The sequence below is a fragment of the Alexandromys fortis genome, unplaced genomic scaffold (assembly GCF_014885135.2).
Source record: "Alexandromys fortis isolate MF-2015 unplaced genomic scaffold, M_Fortis_MF-2015_v1.1 scaffold_195, whole genome shotgun sequence".
Taxonomy (NCBI): domain Eukaryota; kingdom Metazoa; phylum Chordata; class Mammalia; order Rodentia; family Cricetidae; genus Alexandromys; species Alexandromys fortis.
Window position 1 is genome coordinate 2,710,352 of NW_026068105.1, and position 19,156 is coordinate 2,729,507.

The 19,156-nt window shown below is 40.3% G+C and overlaps 1 protein-coding gene across 6 annotated transcripts in view; it reads right to left on the reverse strand.

Annotated features, from left to right (window-relative positions):
* Window positions 1-3,579: 3,579 nt before the first annotated feature.
* Acsl4 (acyl-CoA synthetase long chain family member 4) overlaps window positions 3,580-19,156 on the reverse strand; it is a 75,837-nt gene continuing 60,260 nt past the window's right edge. For all 6 annotated transcript variants that reach the window (XM_050124009.1, XM_050124007.1, XM_050124005.1 and 3 more), the window contains exons 12-16: window positions 18,609-18,683; window positions 14,377-14,568; window positions 11,034-11,148; window positions 10,071-10,228; window positions 3,580-6,400 (exon numbers count right to left, since the gene is read on the reverse strand). In XM_050124009.1, coding sequence (XP_049979966.1) covers window positions 6,243-6,400; window positions 10,071-10,228; window positions 11,034-11,148; window positions 14,377-14,568; window positions 18,609-18,683 — 698 coding nt within the window. In that variant the 3' untranslated portion in view covers window positions 3,580-6,242. The remainder of the gene's footprint in view (window positions 6,401-10,070; window positions 10,229-11,033; window positions 11,149-14,376; window positions 14,569-18,608; window positions 18,684-19,156) is intronic.

Consider the following 19,156-nt stretch of genomic DNA (forward strand, 5'->3'; position numbering starts at 1 on the left):
TTTTTTTTTTTTTTTTTTTTTTTTTTTTTGATTTTCGAAACAGGGTTTTTCTGTAGCTTTTTGGTTCCTGTCCTGGAACTAGCTCTTCCAGACCAGGCTGGCCTCGAACTCACAGAGATCCGCCTGCCTCTGCCTCCCGAGTGCTGGGATTAAAGGCGTGCGCCACCACCGCCCGGCTCTTCTGAACTTTTGAACTAATATTTCTAGTGGCTGGGGCCCAGAGAGGACGGTTTCCTGCTGAGGTGGAGCTAAAATTCCCAAGAAGGCAAAGAAATGGCTGGTGCCAGCCAGACCATTATAACAGAGGGGTACAGAAAACACTGGTTGAGGTCAGCAGAAAGGCAAAGTGCTAAAGAATAGCAGATCCATGGGTTCAAGAGATGGCTCAGCAGTTAAAAGCACTGACTGCTCTTCCCAAGGACCTGGGTTTAATTCCCAGAACCCACATGGCCACTCACAACTGTTGACAACTCCAGTTCCAGAGGATCTGGCACTCTCACACAGACATACATGCAGGCAAAAAACCATGAGATAAATTAATTTTAAAAAGAGCAGATCCAGCTGGATGGTGGTGATGTACACCTTTAATCCCAGCACTCAAGGAGGCAGAGGCAGGTGGATCTCTGTGGGTTCAAGGCTAGCCTGTATAAACTGAGTTCCAGGACAGCCAGGGCTGTTTTCAGAGAAACCGTGCCTCAAAAAAAAAAAAAAAAAAAAAAAAAAAAAAAAAAAAAAAAAAAAAAAAAAAAAAAAAAAAAAAAAAAAAAAAAAAAATTGGCAGCTCCAATCTCATACAATCTATGAACTGTGCCTGAGGTGCATCTTTGCCACCTAGCAGCTGTCACTGTGTGCTATATCTCTGTGCTCCACTTTCCTTACATGTACAATGGGTTATGGCAGAGGTTGTATACAAAAATGTCTGTACTTATGGCACACAGAGCCTGGCATATAACGTTAAGCATGCAGTCATTGTTATTTCATTCTCAACAGTAAGGCTAAGGCGCCGTGGAAGCAGGAGAGGGGCTTTGAACTGAACCTGGGAGAACTCCAAACCTACTTCCCCCAAAGCTATAATGCCTGAGATGAGCTTTGAGCTTCAACAGTCTGGAGCAGTCACTCTCTGCTGTCCGTGCTCGTGGAAGGCAATTCTTAACACCTTCAAGGGACAAGCAGGGCTCACTTCCCTTCCCTTGTACCTCAGCAGGGAAGGTCTCCTTGTGAGGGTGGCAAGAATCTTGGTGCAGGCCTCTGAGTTGGAAAACGATACGGGAACATTCAGGAATTATTGCAATCGGGCCCCAAACCGTGAAAGAAATTGTTCCCACAGTGAACAGACAGGGCCTGCCTTGAAATTCAATGCTGAGGAGAAAATGAAGACCAGTTGCGTCAACTGCCATCTGTCTGAATGTTTTACTTTGTTCTTGGACAGTAATGCTTTTCAGCGGCTCACGATTCATCCAGCAATACGTTAAATACATGATGGGGCCTGTTGATTTCCATTGCCTCAAAGCATGAACAATTCTGGGTGCCTCTGCTGCATTCCGAACTGCCTGTGACACAGCAGGAGCAGATCTGATTGTAGCCCCATTGTTCACCTCCTCTGCAAGTCCTTAACATGCCAGAGTATCCAAACTGCACTCACCCCTAAGTATTTCTTCCTCATATACTCTGTAGCCAGCAGATGTTAGCAGTGTTTAAGACTAGCAGAGTGTCTCTATGCCAAGAGCCTATGACAATCTGCCTGGGACCACAGACAAGAAAACACCAGGCCAGGTGTTACCATACTAAGAAAGGTGTCTAAAAGAGGGCTTTCAACTGTTCTCACTGCTCAGTACATGTGATAATAAAAGCTGATCCCCTGGGAAAATTGGGTAAGAACGCAACCTGCCTGGAGTTTGGGCCACCCTGAAGGCAGAGGGCACCAGTATCTCAGGCACACATGGAATCTCTTGGGGATTTCTGGTGTATGATCTCCATGTAGTCGCCAAGGTTGTTGGATGAACCCCCCCCCCCCCCCGCCCGTATGTGTGTGTGCACGGGCTCAGAGCTCTCTGTTTGTCTGGGTTGACAGGCTACACATTACAAGCAAACTTTGATGAAATTCACTTGCCTCTCTTGCATTAGTCTAGTCTGATACTGGGGGGCTTTCAAAGAAGTCTTCCCAGATATTGAAGTACAAAAGGGCCTCTGTGGACAGAGGGAGACTGTCCCCTCACAGTTCTGCTTCTAAGGCAGGAACTCTTAGCATGTGACATGTGAGGTAAGCACAAGATTCCTTGTCCCCTGTAGCATCTAGCAGGACTAGACCAAGCTCAGGTGCCTTTCCTAAGTGTTATGTTCTGAGACAGAGGGAATCTAATAGAATCGGACTTGACAGGACTTGAACACTGAAATGGTGTTGCTTTCTGAAGGCTGGTTGGTACTGTGCCGGGCTTGTCTTAGGAAATGTCGAGCAGTATATGATGGTGGACACCTGTAATCCCAGCACAAGGGAGGCCTAGTCAGGATTCTAAACGTGACGCCAACCTGGGCTACACACCACACCAACTTTCACCAAAGGAGGGTGAGATAGGGATGTGGCTCAGTGACAGGCTGCTTGCCTAAGGATGTGCAAGACCCTATTTTCCATCCTCAGCACCAAATAGTAAACTTTTAAGAGGCTGAGAGGTACAAAAGACTCCAAGAGAGAGGGATGGAGAAAGGGAAAAGGGTGGGAGAGAGTCAGAGAGGAAGACGGACTAAGAGGGAGAGAGGCTGCTTGCCTATGACTACAAAGCTAGGCACAGAATAAGAATGGGTCTCTGACCTCTGAATCCAAATATCTTTCCACAAACTCTTCAATGAGAGGGAATTCTTTAAGGCCCCTGGTGTGCTGGTCGGTAGTTTCAAGCCACCCGACAGATGAATGGTCTGGTTATGGTATAATGGAAGGACTTGCTCTAAACATTTTCCATGGGTTACTTCTTTTCAACTGTCCCAACGTTTACAACATTTTAAAATGTCGCACACAGAGAGATATTTTTAAAAGACAAGCCCAGTGCAGTACTGGCCCGCCTTCAGAAAGCAAAACCATTTCAGTTTTAAAGTCCTGGCAATCCTGCACATGGATTACTTCTTTTCAACTGTCCTTTCAACCTATGGAGTGGATCCTGTTGTCAATCTTCTCCATTTCTCCAGGTAGAGAACTGCAGCTCTGGAATGCTAGCATGCCCAAAGTCACCAGACCAGAGTTTCAAAAACAAAAAATAGAGGCTATTAATGTAACATGTATGTCTGTGTATCATGATATAACTCACATATTTCTATGTAGGTATTTAGCCTATAGTTAATGAATATTTATTAGAATTTACCAATAATTTCATGTGCCATAACTAAGTTCTGTTCCAGTTTCAGTATTACAAGGTATTCAACTCACTGTATTAAAGTAATAGCCCTGGGTTCAAATAAACCAAACTAATGGATGGGACTAATACAAGCTAGGTTAACCACTTAATGTAATTCCACATACTAAACATACTACTTAAAAGGACTAGGTAACATTCAAATGTAGACTTATGCCGACATGTAAGTAAGAACAAGTTGGTTTGATAATATAGGTGGATTTATTTCATAAGATTCAAGTGCAAACTTAAAAATTAAAAACAAACAAAGCTTTTCAAGGGTAAACACAAAAAATCTAAATAACAATCCTACAATCGTGCATTTTAACAGAAAGTACAAATATGAATACAAAATTTGTAACTACATTCATAATTAAAATTATTTCTCTCTAGTTCCCAAATGCCACCCAGTCTTTATCCTGTTCTCAGCTTGTCACTGTAGAAACATTTGTCATATGCTTCCGGGAAAGTACAGGCAAAGATTACTAATCAGTCTCTATGAACAAAGAAACAGGACTCGCCCTCGCTTCAGACTAGATCAATCATTCATACCTCCAGTCTACAGAAAAAAGAGGAATAAAAATATCAAGGAAACAAGACTCTTTCATGTAATTAAAGCAAAAATCATGAGTGTTCAACTCAGAAATGCACACACTTCAAATTAATATTAAGTACAGCTTTATTTGATGGCTGACATGTAATAACTGTGAACAATTTAAATAGGTATAAAAATGGAGATCAAAATCTTTAGGCTCAAATACTTAAAAAGTCACTATGAAAATGGAAAATATTTCTGTTTACATAAACATGTATATTTCTGATGAAAAGTCAGGGGGCAGTGGCATCTCCCTGGTCCCTTAACGTGTTTGGATTTTCATGAAGAATTAGCAGCACCCAACCTTAAGTGTTAATTCTGTGATTCTTAAGGACCCAGTCAACAGATTAGTTGGCAGTGTTCCAGCTTTTGGGAGATGGGGAGGGTGGGGTGCAATTATCTGAAGTAAGATAGTACGCATGCACTCACATTGAAAGTCACTATTCCAAATGAATACACATATTGGAAAAGCCTAAGAAAACCACCCTTACAGGATTCACAGGGGGCAGGAATCTGAACAGTAGTCCACTTGCTAATAATGTCTTTTCACACTTCAAAGGCAAGTGAGGAAGCATGAGAAAACTCACATATAACTTTAGGGAAAACTTGCCTCCAATTTTATTTTGCAGAACACTGAAAAGAAATTTTTACAAAAAAAACCTTCGCTGTTGCTTATAATACCAGATGACTTTTTTTTCTTATTACCACCATATACATAACATTTAAATAATTTCTTTATAAATATTTTAGAGCACAGAGAACTCATTTTGTTGCAGTGGTGGCCCACATCTGTACAACACAATGTAAGCAACATATATATATATATATACACACGTATGTGTATAAAATGATTACGAAAAAGTGCAAAGAATAACAGTATTAAGAATTTTTGCTTTTTACAGTAACTATGGTTCAAGTGTGAATATCTATCAAGAATATATAATCTCAGACTTTAACTGAAGATTTAAAAAGAAAACCCACACCCCAGGTTACTGCACAGACAGTCCTTAATCAAGTAACTCTGCCCTCCTCCCAAATCTAGCATTTCCAGTCTCTAACTCTCCACAAACAGGAAAAGTGGTAACAGTGTTTTCTTCCCTTTAACTTCCCCAGGCTCATCCAAGACAATTAATCACCCGTAGGTTTGAATGAGATTTTTGAGGAAGTCATTTATCATAACCCGCTTTGCTGCAATGAAAGCAAAAGAAAGGCTCTCTGAGATGCACACTACTGATCAAGAATCAAATCAGCAACAGCAAACAGACCATAAATTACACAATTAATACAAGAGACTTTTTAAAAAACAAGCCCACTATCAAAGAGAATTTCAGAGTCGAAACCTATTTTCCCAGGTTCAGGGCTATGCAAGGATCCGGATTCGAAGCTTTATGATTCCATGAGCTTCCTAACAGAAAAACAATGCATCTTGTTGAATTGCAATGGACTCTGCCATTTTCCTCTTCGTTTCTGTCTTTCCTTAGATCACACACAGAAAGGCCACTTTTACAAAGTGTACCTTCCTCTTAAGACATTCGGATAATTACAGGTGCTGATTCTCAGGCATCCAAAGGGGCAGCTGAGCTTCCCTTCAAACATGTTATTGGATATTTTTGGTATGTATATACTGTTTTATTCTTAACTTCAGGCACTGTAATTATTCACAAAATTGTAATGATTCTATGTCTAACCTATATGACAATTATGATCTTAAAATAATACCTTCTAAGATACTGACTCCATATTATATTACAGCTGATTTTTTTCTCCTTCAAGTTAAATAGTTGGGAGAGAATTTTAAAGTCCTGCGGCACTACTGCTTTGAATAGTGTTAATCCATAATTTTGTCATGATTACTATTGAAACTTCTGAACTAGGAAGACATAGATATTGGAAGCTGTAAATTTCCTCAAATACATCTACTTCAACTCCAATTTATTTACTTTAGCATGAAGTATCTTCTCTTTATAAAAACAAGTGTATCGAAGCCTAATTTAAAAACAGAATTTCTGCTCTAAAATTAATAACACAACTAAAGTGAGGGAAATGTCTTTTCAATTTCAGCTTCACTAGAACTACATAAAACTAAGTTAAAATAGACACAACTATTTTAACCACTTTTGGTTGATTTTTGTTTTGCTTTGTTTTGATATCTTTAGAAGACATAACAAACATAACATTCTAACAGATAGATCAACAAAGGCTTAAACTATAAAACTGAAAAACCATCAGGCCACCTCCTGTGCAAATGTAAATAAGAGAGCACCATTTTATTTGCCCCCATACATTCGCTCAATGTCCTTGAGATAATGATTCTTCAATTCCTTCCTTTTCAGCTTGAAGGCATCAGTCACTAAACCAGTTTCAGGGGTCCATGGCTCTGGGCTTAATCGAACCTTGATTGGAATTTCAAACCGCTCCAATTTCACTGAAATAAAAAAAAGGAAGAGAAGGGTAGGAAAGAGGCAAGGAGTATAGAAAGAAGGAGGAAGGCAGGAGAATGAAAAGAGAAAAACAATGAATAAAACATATCAGACTCAACAGCTTAGACATAATAAAAGAGAAAATTCAATTATTGATGTGTCAGACAGTTATTAACAATATCATCACCGTTGCCAAGGTCTGCAGGGACAGTTTTGTTCACACAGACTCACACCACATCTTCCTCTTCACAGGCTTCATACTGCTGTTTCTGTGCCTGGGACAGCTTTCCATCTAAATGTCTATTAACATCCAGAATTCCTCTAACTACTTGTAACAAAAAAGAAGAGTATTTCTTTTTTGTCCCCTCCCAATGTGTGTGTGTGTGGTCTTATATTATGACTACACATTGCTCAATATATTATGACTACACATTTGCCTGCAAAGACATTATGTATTTGTTTCAACCACTAAAAGCAAACTCCATGAAATTAGGGTCTTTGTTTTATTGACTGTGACCTGTAGACTAGAGCAAGAGCCCTCAGTAAATGCACACAATTCTATTAGATCATTTCATAAAAAAGTTAAACCTCTAGAAGAATATTCCTTATAAGTTGACTTATACAATCTTCAGCTGTATCCAAGTCAACAAAAGCGTGTTTTTAGATGTTCATATATTTCATTACTAGCTGAAGTGCCTGCCATTTAAAGTATAAAAAGGGATGTTCTGAGGGGTTTCATTCTGGGAATTCCCGATCATTGTTCTGTATTGAGGGAAATGGACAATAACAGAAAGAACTGCCAGCAAATGAGAAAAATGAGAGGAATGGAGAACAAATAATTTTATAAGTGCATTTCCTCTGAATAACACTGAGACTTATAAAGTACTGCCTGCAGGTGGCAGCATAAGGGTTTTTTTTTTTTTTTTTTTTTTTTTTGGAGAGGGAAAGGGAGGGAGGGGGGAGAGAGAGAGAGAGAGACAAAGAGAGAGAGACAGAGAGCGCATAACATAAATGTGCAACCCATATAGGCCAGGGGAAGAAACTGGGATCTTTGGAGCTAGAGTTACAGGCTTATGATTATCATTCAGTATGCAAATCATCTATTTTAATTAACATATCTCACTCCAAGCAGGAAAGCTATGGGGGGGAGGGGGGGGAGGCGGTCTGCGTCTGCTGGGTCCTGGGATTTTTCTTCTGCTTTCTATATACAATTCAGCTTTGCTTTCCCCAGTTAGCTTCATGCAGTTAAATACACACCGATTCAAGTAACTTCTACCTCATTAGAAGTCTCAAAAGAATGACTAAGGATAACTGGAGGGACACTTCCAGTGAAATAGTCTATGAAATACTACATTGAAAGAAAAATCAGAATGTGTGTCAAAAGTTCTCAGAGCCTAGTGACAGTAACATAAAATTTATTTATTACCTCGAACAAAGTATCAAGGCACACTATATACTTAAGCACCTTAATAATGTGATTGTTTTCATAGAAAACAGTTATTGAAATTTCTATAGTGCTCATTCAGGGTTCAGAAAGTTCTTAGGAGGAAATAGAAAAATTGAGGTTAAAAAACTATGATTATAACCTGTATTTTAAAACCAAAATGAAATCTGTTGTCTTTTAAAATAAAGAGAAACGTGGCAGCAGATATGTCTTTAACAGAAATAAAAGCCAGTGGAACAGGTGGGTATGGCGGTGCACACCTTTAATCCCAGCACTCGGGAGGCAGAGGCAGGTGGAGCTCTGTGAGTTCGAGGCCAGCCTGGTCTACAAGAGCTAGTTCCAGGGCAGGCTCCAAAGCTAGAGAAACCCTGTCTTGAACCCTGTCTTCCCCACAAGCTAGAGAAGCTTTCCTGATACGGGGACCACTTCAGTAATTGGGAGAAAAAAAAAAAAAAACAAAAAAACAACCTTTAATGTCATTTCCTTTTGTCTCCAAAATTCCAATCTAGGAATTCACACCAAGAAAACAGTCCCGCACAGGCTGAGAAGATGGCTCAGGTACTAAACTGCTGTCACACAAGTATGAGGGCCTGAGCCTGACCCCTAACATCTACTAGAAAAGCTGGGTGTGGTGGCATGCACTTGCTCTCTCAGAGTTGGGGAGAAGTAAGGAAACCCCCTGGCGTTCCAGGCCTAGCCTACTGAGGGGGAGTCACAGGTCTCACTGAGACCCTTTCTCAAAGAAAGAAAAGTACATGTTTCTCAAGGAATGATCTCTGGCCTCCACAAGCATGTCTACCAGCATACACGCACTCACCTGAACACATACACACTCAAAAATATTATTTTGCAGCAAAGATGTGTTAAGCTTTATTAAAGTGGAAGAAAGTGCTACTCACCTAAAAATCAAACAGATTAAATATTTATATACTGAAAAAACTTTAGACATACAAAATGATAATAAAATTATACAGCTACTGACTTCAAAAATGCAGACAATTCTGACAAAGTCAAGGGGATGCACCAGAAGGCAATTGCCAGGGGACTGAGTTATTTCCTTATATTTTTCTATATTGTCCAGTATTTGACAATTATAGCTAACTGATAATTAGGAAGTTGTTATTTTCATCTTTAAAATTAAGTGACAGATTAAAAACTAGGTAAATAGCTCGCAATTCAACATAGGGAATGCAGGGTTACTCTCTACTATTCCTGAAAAATGAATACCTGAAAATAATTTCTTTACTTGGGAGGCAGAGGTGAGAGGATCACTCCAAGTTTCAGGCTATCCTGATTTAATTAGTAAGCGCTAGGCTAGCCAGGGATACACAATGAGATACTGTTTCAAATAAAAATAATTTTAATGAAAAGTTATTGACTTCAAAATGAAGTCAATGAAACAAGAGGAAAGGCACTGGATGGGAAAGTCCAATTATGCTTAGAGAAGAGAAGCAGAGGAGGATGTGGGGCAGAGAGCTCTGAAAGGCTGTCTTTCCTATGAGAAATAGCCATGGAACAAGCACACCCACAGCAGCTACGGTTATACCTGCAAAAGCCTATAGAAGATCCAGCCAGTCAAAATTTCAAAATGGACGGCAGAGGGTCTCACGAGGCCCCCAACCTTAGTTGAGGAGTCCTGGCAGTTGCTATCTCTTGTGGGGTGTGTGGCCACTGATAGATTGCCCACACTTCTGTGGGTGGCCCCCGCACTCACACGCAGGTGAGCAGTACTAACTGGAGTTAGTAGGCTAGTAAAAAGGAAAGAAGAGAGCACTTGGGAGGCAGAGGCAGGCAGATCTATGTGGGTGAGTTCGAGCCCAGTCTGGTCCTCAGAGCTAGTTCCAGGACAGTCAGAGCTATACAGAGAAATCCTATCTAGACAATGGGGGGAGGGAGGACATAAAGTTGGAAAGGAGACTCATTGCTGGAGAGGATTGGAGGGAAGTTTAAGGTGTATAGATATGATTAAAATTCATTATATACATGATAAAAATTCTCAAGGAACAAAAAATTACATAATCTTTAATTGGTAACTTGATTTTATATACACATAATACTTGAGGTTTTAGAGAGTTGGGAGAGAAGTGTTTTAAGGGGGCCAATTGGCAGTAGTAAGGAGCGGATATGACCAAAATGCATTCTATACATGCATGAATGTTTTAGTGCAATTTACAAAATATTGATTAGGTGAGTGTTATGGACTTCAACAGCTTAGCAATTCCATTACTCACTAGTATTTGCAGCTTCTCGAATTTCTTTCAGTATTTCAGCTTCCATGGCAGGGTTATTGCAAATATCAACCCAAGATCCTTCCACCCCTTTCTGTTGTGCCAAAAGGGTCAACTTTTTCTGGTTAGGAACCACAAAACTGATCACATAGGACTGGTCACTGAAAAAAAATTAGATAATAAAACAGATCAAAATGAGCAAAATTACTTGTGAGTTATCCAATGTAATAGTACAGTAAGGTAATTCTAAATATGCATATTATATGATATTAATAAAAAAGCAAGTGGCTCAATCTTGCAGGCTTTTAACTTACAAACCTGTGAACTAAAAACTCACCCCACCATGTATTAACTGTGTATTATCATGGGGTGAGTAAACTTTTAGAGAAATTCTTCATGCTAAGTCTCAGCTGCTAGGAACCCTACATGGAAGAACTTGCAGCATAAGTTAAATAGACACTTAGCAAGACACGGCAGATGTCTAATAAAGAACTACAATATGTTACTGAAATGGTATCTGTGCTGTTAAATAAATCCAAGAACGTTCACGTTAATTTTCCCAACCCAAATCAAAATTCTAAGCGGAGTATCTGCATGCTTATACACACCCGAATTGATTTTATAATGTTCCTAATACTGTAAGTATTTGAAACGCAAAACACAACTACTCTTTGCCTGGCAAAATAGTGATCAAGCCTGATACCTAAGTTTGTTCTTCAGGACTCACATGGTGATGGAGAGAAAACTCCTACAAGTTGACCCACATGAGCTCCCCCAACAAACAAACAAATAAACAAATACATATAATACTTTTAAAAAAAAGAGTCACCACCCAGGCAGTGGTGGCTCACACCTTTAATCTCAGCACTTGAGGGGCAGAAATCAGCCTCGTCTATACAGACAGTTCTAGGATAGCCAAGGCTACACAAAGAAATCAAGCGAGCAAGCAAATAAACAAAGAGATACCTTTTGGCAAAAGCACAGATGTTGTCAATCAGTGGGCAATTCTTCAGGGCTGCTTCTACTTTCCCAAGAGACACATATTCTCCTGCTTGTAATTTCACCAGATCTTTCTTACGATCTGGAATCATAAAAAATATGGATCCACAGGTTAAACAGGATATTGGTAATTGTCTCTCGGAGGCCTGCTCTTTTCTGAAGGAAGATGGAAGGGAAGTGAATCCAGGGGAGAGGGGAGTGGGGAGCAGCTGGGAAGAGTGAAGGGAGGGAAAACTGTGGCCAGATGTATTGTATGAAAGAATCTATTTTCAATAAAAAAAATACAGATTCACAATGCTTCATTAAGGAATGCACAATTCTGACTCTATTTCAATTTTATTGCCATAGTCTTTATTTACAAAAGTATTTCCTCTAAAACCTTGCCATATATATAAGTTTCCCATGCATATCACTAAAAAAAGTGACTCAGGTATTCTTATAAAGATCCAGCCGGTGTGTAAGGCAAGAGTGCCGTAAGTTCTGCACAGGCGTGGTTTACATAGTGGGTTCAAGTCCAGTCTGAGGTACATAGCAAGAGTCTGTCTTGAATCAGTTCTCCAGTGGAGTGTCACTGGGTATATCAACCACATAGCAGGGCAGGCCCCATCCCTAAGAGTAGTTAGCCCACACAGAAAAAGAAGACTCCATGGTATTTTTTCCCTACCCCCATTGAAAGAGTGTGCAAGTGTGTGAGAGCACAAAGTGGGGTGGGTAAGATCTGAGAGGACTTGGAGGAAGTAGAAACATGATCAAAACACTACATGAAAAAGTTAATAAAAATGATCTTCTCCGAACTGATAATACTGAAGGTAAGGGAAAAACAGAACTTGGAGAATTAAATTCAAATGGGAGCTTCCTCTGGTATAGGGTCTCGATGGTTGGTGGTTCAGTTAACGTCTTTCCACCTCATTTATGGCAGGGATCACGCTGCCGACCTCCCAGAAGCATGTCATAGTATCTTGCATATCAGCACTTCAACAGATGCTAATTCCCATCTTCCCCATTTGACATTTTCTTTGTAAAGTGACAGTGCCACAAGAAAGTACTGTCATAGGATGCCTCAACTTGAATCATTGCCAGCCTGCTGAAAATCCTTTGCGTGAATGATGTGTTGCCTACCAAGAGCAATAGCAGGGAAGCAGGGGAGTAGGAGGATAAGGGAGGAGGGTTGTGATCAGCATGCACTATACTCGTGTGTAAAACAAATTGCTTTTCTAAAAAAGACTGTGACAGGGACTTCTCTACAATGAACCTTTCTGACATTCTACTAAATCTAATGGCTTCCTTTTCCATTTTAAACCTACAGCAACACTGTGAAAATCTTGTGCGCATGCATAGTTTATGTGCATATCGGTGTTAACGATATTTATATATTTGGACCACAATTGTTTACTTTTGTCTATAATGCACAATTGTAAGGTTGTATGCACGGCATCAACATGATAAAAATTCTGTAGTACACACACACACACACACACACACACACGGGCTACAGAGATGGTCAGTCTATAAAGTGCCTGCCATGAAAGCATGGTGACCTTAGTCAGATATCCAGCACCCGCATCAAAGCTGGGCAGTGGCATGTACCTATAAGCCCAGTCCTGGGAAAAAGGCATAGACATGTAGATTCCCAAAACTCATTGGCCAGGGAGTCCAGACAAATTGATGAGTTTCAGGTTCAGTGAGACAATGTCACAAAATAAGCCAGAAAGTGATCAAAAAAAGGATATCCAATGCCTCAACGTCTGGCCCCCTGGTTTACCCACACATCTATGTGCCACCTATGAATAAGTACAAAACCCATATGCACACACAAATTGAAGAGAGGCCAGGCATGCTGACACATGGGTACAACTCCTACTCTTAGGAGGGTGTGAGTTCAAGGCCAGGTTGCTGTGGGACGGTTTGTATCTTGTAAAATGCTGATTGGCCAGTAGCCAGGCAGGAAGTAGAGGCAGGGCGATGAGAACAGGAGAATTCTGGGAAGAGAAAAAGCTCATTCTGCAGTCGTGACGGAGCCACAGAGGAAGAATCACATCTGACTGCCTCACCGAAAAAGGTACCAAGCCATGTGGCTAACTCAGACAAGAATAATGGGCTAATATAAGATGTAAGAATTAGTAAGTAAGAAGCCTGAGCTAATGGGCCAATCAATTTTTAACTAATGTAGACCTCTGTGTGATTCTTTGGGACTAAACGACTGCAGGAACCAGGCAGGACAGAAACTGCAGTCAACACCAGGTTGCACAACATAATACAATCATGTCTAAAAAACAGTTGGTGCTGGCAGGAAATAAAGGAGAGCTTAGGATGTAGATCCATAATACAGTATTCCTCTAGCAAAAAAAAGAACCTAGGTTTACTCCCCAATAGATGAGGATAAAAAGAACTATGAATGTAATATCAAGAAAAAAAAAGCTTAGCAGTTTTTTAAATGAGTCAGTGTTAGAGGTGAAGACAAAGCTTCCCAGGAAATCTCTAATTACATTCTGCTCGGATACTGTGTGTGAGTCCAGCAGCAAAGCAAGCGAGTCACTACAACTATGACCGACTGCACATAGGACTAGAAGACAGGATAGGCCCTGTAGAGTGGCACTCACAACTAGACAGTGCCTTTGCCTGTTTAAAGTGAACATAGCATAGCATGTCACTTTTGGAGTTGTATTTTGAATGAAAATGTCTACTTCTGTAAGCCCAGTAAAGAAAATGCCAAAGCAACACTCATTTTTCAAAAGAATAGACTGGTTCTGCAGATTGAAATGATCATTTTCAAACTCTCATGGACAGCTAGAGCCAATAGAAACAGGAAAACATGGATGCATGGTGATCACTGAGCAATAAACGGGGAGGCAAGACCTAAAATTATGTGTGTGTGTGTGTCACAGAAAGTGGTTCCACGGAGTCTCACAGAGTTAAAACAAATCTTCAATTATTTTTGTTTTCCCAGAAAGTGATCAAAAAAGGACATCCAACGCCTCAACCTCTGGCTCCCTGGTTTACCCACTGAATCAGGTATTTCTTTTCCTGTCCATTTTCCCCACCTCAAAGACTGTTACCACTATTACTACTACTTAAAAAGATTCAGCTACTTCTCTGAACAGTTTACATTTATGAACTCATCCAACACCAGCAGCTGCCCTGTGAGGTTGGGGTAAAGATAGAACTCAAGCATGAGGGCATAAGTAAAGTAACTTGCAGAAAGTTGTAACCAATTAATCCATCGACCCTGTGGATGAATGGACCTATATTGTCTTTCAGGCTCACTGAAGTCACAAAATGAAAGATACTATAGAGAAGAGAATACACTGACCTATAATCTGTAAGCACCCATCAGGATGGAATTCTCCAATATCACCAGTGCAAAACCACCTCTGTCCATTTTCATCCACAGAATAATCTTCTGCAGTTTTCTCTTCATTTTTAAAATATCCCATGGAGATATTCTGCCCACCAATCACAATTTCACCTCTGGGGTTTGGCTTATCATGAACTGTATAACCACCTAGAAATAATTTTTTTTTAAATTAAAAAAAATTAAAGAAATCAATTATTATCCTAAAGCAAAATTTATCTGCTTTTATAAATTCTTCATTACAATTGTGTGTGTGTGTGTGCCCGTGCACGCGCCCATGTGCTCTTGCACATATATTCACGTGCCACATTGCACATAAGTCGGAGAAAAACTTGCGATAGTTGGTTCTTTCCTGCCACTATGTGGGTCCCAAGGATCAACTTCAGGCTTGGAAATAAGTGCACTTAGCCACTGAGTCATTCATCTCAAAAACCCTTCATTAATTCTTAAAGCTTTGCTATTCTTAATTATATATTGTGCTTATGGGAGACTCTTAGCTTACATTTAGTCAGTTACAGGAGTCTAATAGGTAAAGAATTTGGAGGCACTGGAGAACTCTACAATATCACCACTGAAAAACCTCGTACCCAAACTCGCCATGACACACAGAGGACATAATTAAATCTTAGAGTTCACAGGACTCATACGATGAAACCATCCCAAACAAGAGCAGTACTTAACGCTGTTGTAAGTAAACCATCAATGTGTGCTATCAACACACCTCAGGCTTTATGCTCAGAGAAGTTTCAGTGAAAGGTAAGGGATAGTGATGTGGGAGTGATTTCTTATTAATAAAGAAACTGCCTCGGCCCTCATAGGACAGAAAATTAGGTAGGCGGAGTAGACAGAAGAGAATTCTGGGAAAAAGAAGCTGAGAGTGAGTTGCCATGATGCTCCCACTCCAGACAGACGCAGGTTAAGATCCTCTCTGGTAAGCCAGCTCGTGGGCTACACAGAATATTAGAAATGGGTTAGAACAATATGTAAGAGCTAGCCAATAAGAAACTGGACCTAGCCGGGCCAGGCAGTGTTTGAAAGAATACAGTTTCCGTGTAATTATTTCTGGGTATAAACTAGCCATGCGGGCGGCCGGGTGCCGGGACGCAGCCCTGCCGCTCCTATTACAACAGATGGCGCCCAGACGTGATGGGCTAAATCCACTTAAAAACCTGAGAGGGCTTAAAAAGGAGAGAGAGAGAATTTAAGACAGCTTTTTGCTGTTTCTGGGTTGCGTGCTGCAAAGAAATTGTCCTGACTCGGCAGCAGGAAAAAACTGGCTGTTTTAAAATGCCGGCTTTCTGGGCTGTGCCGCCATTGTGATCTCTGTCTGGCTCCGGCGGGAGACAGAGCTTATGAATGGAGCATTTGGATTAAAGTGCTACGATTTGTTTGATGGCAACTAGACTGCTGTGTGCCTAAAAGGGGGACATTGTGTGCCGCAGCTCAGAGGCACAAGCAGCTCCGCCATGCTAATGGTGCAATGTGCAAGGATCAGAGGCACGAGCGGCTCCGCCATGTTGGACTGGGCGGGGCCAGCATACAGTACCTGTTTTTGACCTAGGAATGTCACAGCTTAGATTCTTAAGCGCTTAGTGATTTAAAGGCGCAAAACAAAGTGCTCCTGGATAGTAAAAAAGTTACAGATTCACAATAAAACAGATTCAGACACTGTTGGATGAATGTACGTAGGCTTGGGAGAGAGAAGAAAAAGAATATAAAGAATAAAGTTAATGTCTTAAAAAGAAAAAGGGTAAAGTCTTTAAAGAGACAGAGTACAGAAGTACAGATAGTTATAGATTAAGAGAAATAAAGAAAAATAAGCCACGTAAAAATGGAAAATTCACAGAGAGTCTGGATTATGTACATTGTGTTTTCTTTAAAATTTTTGACTGTGAAGGAGCTAAGTACAGAGAGACATTTCATTATATGGGCTGCCAAGCTAAACCAAAATGGATTTCATGAGGGTATTATGATTTCAGAATTTGGGTCTAAGGATATGATGCTTTGGAGAGGGTCTTCTTTTGTTTTTGCAGAGGATGAGACCCTGTGGATTGCATCTATTCCGATTTGGTATGATAGACCACGCCCTCCTGAAAGGTTGCTGTGAACACCCTCAAAAAATTGCTTCGCTCAATTGCCAACTGAGATGAAACTAGCACACAGGTTATATCATGAACAACCTAATTAACGACGCCCCTATTCAGCAGGAAGCAGTTTGGAGAGAAAAAACTACGCCCATGTTCCCAAATATTGTTTATAAATGTTCTTTTACATTTAAAGGGGGATATGATATAGATATGAATAATTTGCATTGGTATGGATTTTAAGGTCAATTTTGTTATATGTATATGTATTTTTGATCTTGATTAAGGTATTGTGATTGTGTAGTTCATTTAAAAATGTAATGTATAATTAGGAAATATAGGTTGTTAATGGATAATCATCGCTAATAGTTAAGCTTGTAGTCATGTTAATTAGATTTTCTAGATATATAGAGATATATTTCAGTTAGATAGGCATTCTTCATATCTTTCAAAGACTGCAGAATATGGCATTTAAAATATTTTAATAACTTAGGACTTTTCATGACAAGGAGACACGTCTGCTCCTGGCAGCACCAGCTACTTCAAGAGGAAGATGGGCATCGAAGAGGATCCTTATGGAGTTGGATAGTCATTTGGGCAAGAAACTGCTCTTGCCTGGACTGTTGCATAAACTGGACACAGAGAACCCTCAGAGAGAGGACTGCTGAACTTGCCTAAAGGTGAGATGGTCTTTCGGGGTTCCTGATTCATGAAAGAGTCTGCGAGACATTCTGCAGGACACAGCAGAAAATGACTGAACTGTCTTTGAAATTTCCTGCTTCATGGAAATGTATCTGGATACCATGGGCCTGTAGGCCGAAGATGGATGCCCCAACGGTACAGAGGAACTTTGGGTGACTGTCCAGGCAGCGAGATGTCTCTGTCATTTCTAGAGTTTTCTTATTTCTTGTTTACTTAGATAATATTATATCCTTCTGGAGTCTTTGATGGAGTTGAAGAATAAATAGTTATAGTTTTCCTTAGTTATGATAAGAGATAAAATAGATATAAATATTGTAACTGTAATTCTTACTTGATAACTGTTTTGTTATATGTAATTTTACTATGCTAAAGTTAAAGCCTTTCTTTTTTGTTTAAACGGAAAAAGGGGAAATGATGTGGGAATGATTTCTTACTAATAAAGAAACTGCCTTGGCCCATTTTATTGGATAGAAAATTAGGTAGGCGGAGTATACAGAAGAGAATTCTGGGAGAAAGAAGGTTAGAGGAGGAGTCGCCATGATGCTCCCACTCCAGACAGATGCAGGTTAAGATCCTCTCTGGTAAGCCAGCTCATGGGCTACACAGAATATTAGAAATGGGTTAGAACAATATGTAAGAGCTAGCCAATAAGAAACTGGACCTAGCCGGGCCAGGCAGTGTTTGAAAGAATACAGTTTCCGTGTAATTATTTCTGGGTATAAACTAGCCATGCGGGCGGCCGGGTGCCGGGACGCAGCCCTGCCGCTCCTATTTCAACAGGATAGCAAGTACCTAAGGAAGGCAATACCATTAAGCAAGAGAGAAATGGAGGCCATGGGAAGTGGAGGGAAATTTTATGGGTTTAAACAGGGGCAAGGCAATCACTGTTTGGTAGTTATTATCAATTCTTTCTGGCATAGCAAGGCTGTCCAATTATTTATTTAATAAACCAATTTGCTGTAAATAATGTATATTTATTATAGTTTATCATGTCCAGCATAGAAAAATCGGTTTATTTCTGTCTCTAGCTCTTTGTAAAAAGAATTATCAACAGTATGTATATGGTTCTGGCTTCCTCTAAATGCACTGCTTCCGTAAGTATTTGTGTAAATATTTACTGCAAATAGCTACATAGATGAGTCTTGACTACAGAAAACTGCTAAAGTCAGGATCTTGCCAGGGAAAGATCCAATCAGACTCTTTCCCTCACCTTGCCATCAAGTATTTCCTAAATTAAAAAAAAAAAAAACCCACAAAAAAACAGTGGCTAAAATCTAGACATGTCCCCCACCGAGCAGAGAAAAATCCCAGGAAGCAGGCAGTCCTGAGGCTGCAGACATCTAGAGTGCATGCAGACATCTCCATCATATCTAGAGCCACTCGAACTTGTGGGACACTCGTTACCTTCCTGCCAGTCCTTCAGCTTAATTTCACAGCAAATAAGAGGAGCTCCAACTCTTCCAGTAGTATAGTCAGTAACTGTGGGAAAAAAGGCGACAAAATCATCAGGAGACAATCGTTCTGAAGTCCACACAAAGCCACCAGAAACAGTCTAAAAAGATGACAGAAGAAGCCTTGGGGGAGTGCCAACTCTTCATTTTTCAGGGTTAGGATTTCCATTTCTTCAGTGCATTCTTGCTTTTCTGGGCTGTACTTTTTTTTTTAAAAAAATATTTATTTATTATGTATACAATATTCTGTCTGTGTGTGTATGCCCGAAGGTCAGAAGAGGGCACCAGACCCCATTACAGATGGTTGTGAGCCACCATGTGGTTGCTGGGAATTGAACTCAGGACCTTTGGAAGAGCAGGCAGTGCTCTTAACCTCTGAGCCATCTCTCCAGCCCTGGGCTGTACTTTTGATGATTACATTTTAAAAAAAGTTCTGCTAGGAGCGAATAACTAGGTCCACCATTATCTACACAGGATTCTGCTAAGACAGAATGTGCTGTG